Source organism: Podarcis melisellensis (genome assembly GCF_964234715.1).
Source record: "Podarcis melisellensis genome assembly, chromosome: 8".
Taxonomy (NCBI): Eukaryota; Metazoa; Chordata; class Lepidosauria; order Squamata; family Lacertidae; genus Podarcis; species Podarcis melisellensis.
This window is the reverse complement of record NC_138540.1, coordinates 82,702,913-82,711,582: the sequence shown is the minus strand read 5'-3', so window position 1 is coordinate 82,711,582 and position 8,670 is coordinate 82,702,913. Positions and strand designations below refer to the sequence as shown.

The window sequence follows — 8,670 nt, the reverse complement described above, 5'->3', positions numbered from 1 at the left end:
GTGTCGTCCGAACGTCGAGATAAAAGCCTCCTTGCTGCAAGGTTCCGAAGTAGAACGTTGGAGGCCTGAACTGCGCGTGAGAACTGCTCCTCCTCTGCTGCTGGTTAGAGCCGCAGGGTCCAGCCGTCGCCATGCATGTCAAAATCAAGGTGGTGTATTGGTAAGAAGCCATTGCAAGGAAAATATATATACTATTGCTGCTGCTGCTGCGGTTATTGTGCTCCTTTCTGCAGCCTTTTTATTCGATTGCTGGGAACGCTGTTCGTCTGAACGGGCCATTCCTTAAAAGGCGAACAGCTTTTTTTTATTATTGCATAAGCTTTATGCTGCTGATTCATCCATTTGCATCGTGCATGTGGCGAAGGAGACTCGAGCCCGCCGATGCTCAATATAACCCCGCAAGGTTCCGCGTTGGGGTTTGCTGCTAAGCAAAGCTGATGGCGCCACGCCTCCCGATGTCGTTTCCTTCGTTGCTGCGGTGGTGATCTTGCTGTTATTTCTAGAGCAAGGTCTCTCCGTCGACGACAGTGAAAATGGCACAGGATGCCGGTTTCTCTGCCCGGGGGCGTTTGGGTAACCCTGGGGAGGTAGGTTCCTATGGGACCTCTTGAAGGTTGGTGGTTTCATCACTTGGTATGGGTGACCCATCGGTTTATTGCAACATGAATTCTGGATTTTGGACTTTCATGCATTTTGATTGCAAATTGGCCTTATAACTTGTTATATAATCCAGACCGAAGTGTACTAAATGCCTCTATTAATGTGCAGCCTTGCTGAAATATTTATAGTGCTTACAAAGTTATTCAGGATTTTTATTTTTTAAAAAGGGAACACATGGTATCTGATTGCAAAAGAGCCGTATGGAAAGCATGTCTCACAAAGATTTGTGCTACCAACCGGTAGTAAACACAGGATATTCAGTGGTAACTGAGTAAAGAAGGTAACATGAAGCCATGGTTTGGGTAGCCGCACTTCCAGAAATGTCGTATTGAGGATCCCTATCACATGGCAGTTCAATGTGGTGTCCTTTTTGCCCAGAGAGAGCATTGAGTGGCGTTGCTCAAACTTCTGTTCCTTCAGCAGAAAAGTAGCGGACAAATTTTGACCAAGCAAACTTTGGAGCACAGTTGGCTAATCCTAGCAGCCGATCTGGCAACAGTTCATTAGTTTTGAGTGACTGTTACAGGCTGCCTCTGATGCGCAGGCAGCTCAAAACAACTCCCTTGTATGAGCACCAGATCACTGGATCTTTTCTGGTAGAGAGCAAGCCCCAAGTGTTTAAATGTAAGCCTCAACCCTCTCAGATGTCCGGCTGCAAGTGTCAACACAGCCAGGAAAGCAAAGTTGGAAGAGGTTAAGGAGAGTTAAGGATTAAAATCAAGAATTATTTTGGGTTGAATTTTAAAGCCCAATGACCCGCTTGCACAGGTTTTAGGCCCCACTTGTGAGTTGTGACCCACGAGTTGGGGAAATGTTGGACCAGCAGAGTCCACTTCTTCAAACTGATGCGAACAATTGTGTACGGTGCTTGACATGAATCCACCGTTGATGTCCGCATTCCCACAGATAGACAGGTGAAGGTCCCCATGTTAAGCGGTGCATGATGTGTCCACTGGTTGGTTGTCTTCATAAATGTAGCTGTCAGTGATCATATGGTAATTCAAGAAATTCTTTGCTCACCATAAAAAAGAAAACCCAAGCAAGGGGAATGTTTATTAGAAACTTGGAGAATTATAAAACTGAAAATGGATCCCCAAACCTTCGTTTTTAGTAGCTTCCTCTTCTTTAATAAATGGGACGCGGGTGGCGCTGTGGGTTAAACCACAGAGCCTAGGACTTGCTGATCAGAAGGTCAGCGGTTAGAATCCCCACAACGGGGTGAGCTCCCGTTGCTGGGTCCCTGCTCCTGCCAACCTAGCAGTTCGAAAGCACGTCCAAGTGCAAGCAGATAAATAGGTACCCCTCTGGCGGGAAGGTAAACAGTGTTTCTGTGCGCTGCTCTGGTTCGTCAGAAGCGGCTTAGTCATGCTGGCCACATGACCCGAAAGCTGTATGCCGGCTCCCTTGGCCAGTAAAGCGAGATGAGCGCCACAACCCCAGAGTCGTCCACGACTGGACCTAATGGTCAGGGGTCCCTTTACCTTTACCTTTACCTCCTGCTTCTGAGAGTCTTCCTGAATATGCCTGTTTGAGGGGCTGTAGGCATTGTCTGGTTTAACCAAGGCTGTCTGTGATGTTTCACTTTGCCCTTGGATTCAGTATCAAGAAAAGCTATCCTGTTACAATCTGTTAATCGACCTTGTAAATGAGTCCACAAAAGTTACTAACCTGCCACTTTTTAGCTCGCCTGCTCTTTCACTCTAGCCATGGAGGGCATCTGGAAATCAGAGCATCTTTAGAGAACTTGTGAAAGCTTGTGGCCCGTCTCCCAACATTTAGCATCCTAAATTGGAATAAATATTTTTTGGGGGGGATACACACAGATCTAGAAACTGTGATGGAGCAGCAGAATGGGAACCAGTGGGTTGAAACTTTAATGGGATCAAAAGTTGTAGGACCCATCAAAGTTATTTTCCTGGCTCCATTTGATTGCTAGACAGAAGGAGAGCAGCTTAAGGGATCTGGCTAGTTGCAGGTGGCCTGGTGACTACAGAAGCCAGTTCATGGCCGGTGGGTGGAGATTATGGGAGTTGTAGTGCAGCCACAATTTTCATCTTTGCTTTGTGCTAAATGTGATGTTGCAGTAACGCTTGCTTTTCCTTTTCTTGTAGTGGGGCCTGAGGATACAGTCCCAAGGTGAGTAGATCCTTCTGCCTGATTTGTAGCAGAACCACTTAATATCCTGGTCTGCAGCCTGGCTGAAAGAACCAAAAGTAACTGCTGGTTGGATATGGCGCAGAAGTAGTGGCAGTTAGTGCAGGACCCAAGCAATATTTGCTAGCGCAGTAGAGTCACGCCTGTATTAACGCACCATATATTTCACTTCCAGGGTTTCTAATGTTGGGCTGGGCTACGACGGTTCCGCTGGTAGAGAACAGAAAATGCCAGCATCTGGAGGAACTTATACACAGAATTGTTGACATTGACTGGCAGTGATTCTTGAGGGTTTTGGATAACTCTTCTAGCCATACCTGGAGATTTCCAGGATTGATCCTTGGATCTTTAGCACTCAAAGATGTGTTCTGCTGCAGAACTACAGCCTTTCTCATGGTTTGCATGTGCTAATTGAACACTAGGGCAGTGTTTTTCAACCACTGTTCCGCAGCACACTAGTGTGCCATGAGATGTTGCCTGGTGTGCCGTGGGAAAAATTCAAAAGATTTAAAAATAAAGTTTTTTATAATTTTTCATATTTCTGTTTACTTACTATTTCATAATAAAGTAATTATAAAATACTTTCTTTGTGTTTATTTGATTCCTATTCAAGAGAATTACTTTATATATAGTCAATATAGGCACAGAGTTACATTTTTTAACATTTTCTAATGGTGGTGTGCCTCGTGATTTTTTTCATGAAACAAGTGTGCCTTTGCCCAAAAAAGGTTGAAAAACACTGCGCTAGGGGTTGAGTCTGAGCTGTTGGCAATGCAAAGCATAGGCCTCCCTCCTCTCCTGATTCTGATTCTGGATTGCTTTCTGCCACAGATTCTCCCTGCTCACTAAGCCCTGTTACCTCTTCAGCTTCTGACACCTCCTTTTCCCGGGCTTCTCCCCTTGACCACTCATCATCATCCTACCACCAGACCGCAGGCTCTGAGCCTTCTTCCCTTGGGGTTCCCCTGCTGGTGTCTCCCAGCATCTCTGGGTCCAACCAGTCCATGAGTGCTTAGGGAGGGCTTTAACTTTCTCTGATAACCACAGCTGTGAGTCGATGTTTCAGAACTCTTAAACAACTTCTTCCTCCTCTTAACTTGTAGTATCAGCAGCTCAAGAAGGAACTCGAAAAGGAGTTTCCGGGCAAGCTGGAAATGGTGAGTGGATCCAGGTGCTGCTGGCACAAGTCGTCTTGCTGACCTGCGACCCGTGCAATTTAGGGCGATCCGTGGTGATTTAAGCAGCAGGAGGGAAGGAATTTGGCATTTCAGTTGCCTCTTAGGGCGGAATGCAAGATACACTATAACTCATGGCCCTCCGGGGCCCACACACACACACCCCCACACCCACACACACCCTCAACAAAGGCACCTGGTATGGACTGAAAACCTGCAATGTATGTCCTGACTTGTTTTGCAGAAACCACTGTAAACCAGTGACAGAGATCTCCACACTGCAGATCCCCTTCAACTTGCAGACCCAGGATGGTGTTGACTTGTGTTCTAGGCTGATGATTCAGCTGCCTAGGTCATTAGTTCTGTTAACAGAACTAAGGCAACACCCTATTCCTCCATCTACACCCAGTACTGTCTGCTGAGTACATTTTCCGTGCAACCCTGGTTCTCCCCGCCCCCAAACTCCTATCCCTCCCTAAAAAGCAACTAGAGCTTTCTTCTTTGGTAGAGTTCAGCAGGGAAAGAGCCCACGCGTAGCAGTGCTTAGCAACCTTATATCAGACGTTCAGCTTGGCTGTTGGTCTTGGCAGCTTGGGAAATAAGATGTTGTGATCTGAGAACTAAATAGTGAATTGTTGGGTTTGTACTCTCCCTAAAGAAAAAGAACCTATCTTCTTGCCTCCGGCATGCCCCAGTCGTCTTCTGCAGCGCACAGGAGATGTTGCAGTAGATGGTCTGGCGACATCCTGCACATGGGAGGGCTGGGTGAGTGGGGAGGCAATGCCGCTAGGTGTATGCTGTCTCTATCTGAAGGAGCATCTCCACCCCCATCGTTCTGCCCGGACACTGAGGTCCAGCTCCGAGGGCCTTCTGGCACTTCCCTCGCTGTGAGAAACCAAGCTACAGGGAACCAGGCAGAGGGCCTTCTTGGTGGTGGCGCCCGCCCTGTGGAACGCCCTACCACCAGATGTTAAAGAGAACAACTACCAGACTTTTAGAAGACACCTGAAGGCAGCCCTATTTAGGGAAGCTTTTAATGTTTGATGTATTACAGTATTTTAATTATATTTTTTTGGAAGCCGCCCAGAGTGGCTGGGGAAGCCCAGCCAGATGGGCGGGGTATAAATAAATCATTATTATTATTATTATTATTATTATTATTATTATTATTATTATTACTGTCGTTCTCCAGAAAAGCTTGAAGAAGAAATTGCGGCATGCTTGCGTCTAATGATAATCCACGATGCGCAATGGCTCCTTAAGGTGGTTTCATTCTCTCTCCCCCCACTTTCTACCTAGACTGGCGAAGGGACTCGTGAGTCCACAGGATGGTTTGAAGTCACGGTGGCTGGGAAGCTTGTGCATTCCAAAAAGGTGAGCCGTTCCGGGGAGCCCTGCTTGGCAAGACAATGGAAGGCCAATACTTTTTAAATAAAAAAAAATTTTTTTTTTAATTCATTACATCCATCTCAAATTCTCAACATTACTATGTATTCCTTCCTCTCTCCCCTCCCCTCCTAGGCTTCCCCCATCTCCCACTTCTTGTTTGTTTCTCCTTTCACCCACTTTGCTACCTCCTAATAGAAAAAGTTACTAATGATATACAGTGGTACCTCGGGTTAAGTACTTAATTCGTTCCGGAGGTCCGTACTTAACCTGAAATTGTTCTTAACCTGAAGCACCACTTTAGCTAATGGGGCCTCCCGCTGCCACCTCACCACCGGAGCATAATTTCTGTTCTCATCCTGAAGCAAAGTTCTTAACCTGAAGCACTATTTCTGGCTTAGTGGAGTCTGTAACCTGAAGCATATGTAACCCGAGGTACCACTGTAACATTAAACCTAAAAACATAAATGTAAAAGTAAATACACAGTAATATTTCTCTTATCTCCTACACATTTTCTAATACAAATGATGTGAATGTTTATTTAAATCCTGCCATCACGTCTATCGACTGTCTTTGTTTCTGCAAGCATGATATAAATGGTTCCCGTTCTTTTTCAAAGTCACTGTTGTCTTTTTCTTAGTCTGCCTGTCATTTTTGCCAATTCTGCATAATTCATCATCTTCACTTGCCATTGTTCTTTAGTTGGTATTTCTCCAGTCTTCCAGTTTTGTGCAATCAACATTCTTGTTGCTGTAGTGGCATACATATGGAAGGCCAGTTCTTGAGCACACAGCTATGCAAGGTGGTGGGTGGTTGCAGATTGTTCTCTAACGCTGGAAAACACAATTTAGCAACCTTACAAGATTTTGTGTGTCTCTCTGAACTGTAGAAGTTTTAGATTATTTGCTGCTGGTGGTATTCTCCCTTCAAGATGGAGGAATTTTCAGAGAGATGTGTGCATGTTTTAAATTTGCTCTCTTAAATACCATCTTAGGGATGCAAGTGGCGCTGTGGGTTAAACCACAGAGCCTAGGACTTGCCGATCAGAAGGTCGGTGGTTCAAATCCCCGCAACGGGGTGAGCTTCTGTTGCTTGGTCCCTGCTCCTGCCAACCTAGCAGTTTGAAAGCACGTCAAAGTGCAAGGAGATAAATAGGTACTGCTCCAGCGGGAAGGTAAACGGCGTGGCCAGCATGACTAAGCCGCTTGTGAACCAGAGCAGTGCATGAAAACGCCGTTTACCTTCCCGCCAGAGTGGTACCTATTTATCTACTTGCACTTTGACGTGCTTTCGAACTGCTAGGTTGGCAGGAGCTGGGACCGAGCAATGGGAGCTCACCCCGTCGCGGGGATTCGAACCACCGACCTTCTGATCGGCAAGTCCTAGGGTCTGTGTTTTAACCCACAGCGCCACCCGCGTCCCAAGTGAAGTGAATGAAGAGTAAAAGAACAAATTATCAAGTAGGCAAGAATGCAGCTTGTCCTATAATAATAAAAATTAAGTAAAATAATAAAAAAATTATTTGTACCTTGCTCATCTTTTCAACGTATACAAAAACTTAATAAAGCACTAAACATTAAAAACGTCCCTATATGGGGCTTTGGGCAAGTGCAGATCTAAGAGTTCAAAAAGGAAAAGGAACTTCTTTGCCGAGAAGCCGAATTCTGCGAGTGGCATAAATAAACTCTAGTCACATCGTAATGTAGCACCCAAAGACCAGTGTGTACCAACTGTGCCCTCGTGGCATCTATCTGTCCCTACACTGTAAAGGACCCCTAGGTGGACAATGATCAAGCTGGTAGCTTCTGAAACTTTTTAGAGAGGTGGGATGGCGACTTCCTTTTCTGACCTTTCTTTCTTTCTACCAGAATGGAGATGGCTTTGTAGATGATAGTGCCAAGCTGAAGAAGATAATCATGGCCATCAAAGCCGCCTTGGCGTAAGGACGGCTGGAAGAATGCACCCAACAGCTTAATGCTTAGCAGAGGTAAAAACAAAACGTGTAAATATTTCTGCCTGTAATACATGTGCTGTCAAGAGTCTTGGCTCCACGGTGGGGTCTGTACTGGGATCAAACTGCTTTCTCACCCTAGTGCTTGCAATATTGTTCAGTTAGGCTAGGCTTTCTCAAATACGGTAGCAGTAGGCACGCTCCCATTGTGATCAGGTCCCTCTACTGCTGGGCTTGCTTAATACCCTAGCTAGGGGGGTGTATCTACATGATGATGCCAAATTACTTTGTCTGATTCAAATTTGAAGCCTACATTTGGCTAGGATGTATCCTTCTAAATGGTTCTGTCCTGTCTTGCAAATTGCGTGAACCAAAAACACAGCTACATGAGTCAGTGGCAGCTGAAGATCAAGGGTGATCTTTTGTTTTTGCTGATCAGGATCCTTGGGGCAAAGCTTGGAGACAAGCTCTGGCACGTGTGAAATGTCTCTGAGCATGTGCAGAGTTCTAATCAACACCTAGATATGGGGAATGCGGTCTTTTGTCAGGCTGTATACAGTAGCATCTTCTGCCCTCTACGTGCCACGCTTGAAGCATTTAGCATAGCTAGTGGGGTGGTGGGTGGCAACTTGGAGAAGCAATTGCTCATGTTGCAATTGCTCAAAATCACATAACCGCATTGTCTTTCTCTTCCTTGCTCAGCAGCTCAAAGAAAAATCTGTTTTGTTCACCTTGGCCGAGCGCTTGATGACGGGAGCTGCTGAAACGTCAGCCGACACCTGGCAGTTTCCTGAAAACCCTTGCGTAGGATGCCAGCTTGAGCAAAGCCTGATGGGAGAATTTGAGCTCTGAATAAGATGCACTTTGACACCTGTGTGCTGACCTGGGCAACGCCCAGCAACTGCAGTGCCTAACGCCTTGGTGTTGTGTATTCAGCGTGTGCTGCACGCGATTTTGGCTTTCTCTGTAGTTCTTGTTTTAATCTGATATACTAATGGTGGAAACTGATTCTAGATCGCAGTGGAGGGTAGGCATCGTAGAGCCCTCTCACCAAACAAAACAAACTTGTTCTGGCTTCTTAGATCACGGGATGCTCTTGGGTGCTTTTGCCTTCTGCGAGTTGGCAACTTAAAATACGCTTACCCAGTGCTTACACAACACGGTGGAATCCAATTCCTTTTCCACACACATAAAAATAACATTTCATTTAATATAGGCCCAAAACATGCAACTTGAGTATTCTTTCTTGTTCCTTTTCCACCCCACTCCCGATTTTCAAGTTGCAAGATGGGGGAAAAAATTGAATCCATTTGGTATCCAATAAAAGACATTTCAAGTTGTAA

At 45.7% G+C, this 8,670-nt stretch overlaps 1 protein-coding gene across 2 annotated transcripts; it reads left to right on the top strand.

Moving 5' to 3' along the window:
• Positions 1 to 8,670, top strand: SELENOW (selenoprotein W). 2 transcript variants are annotated; one of them, XM_081922495.1, is made up of 6 exons: positions 1 to 160; positions 2,772 to 2,796; positions 3,918 to 3,971; positions 5,289 to 5,363; positions 7,245 to 7,363; positions 8,033 to 8,670. In XM_081922495.1, the coding sequence occupies exons 1-5, from the start codon at positions 132 to 134 to the stop codon at positions 7,317 to 7,319; spliced, it is 258 nt and encodes an 85-aa protein (XP_081778621.1). In that variant the 5' UTR covers positions 1 to 131; the 3' UTR covers positions 7,320 to 7,363; positions 8,033 to 8,670. The 2 variants fall into 2 exon arrangements, with proteins under 2 accessions (XP_081778621.1, XP_081778620.1); XM_081922494.1 differs by having other exon boundaries at positions 8,030 to 8,670.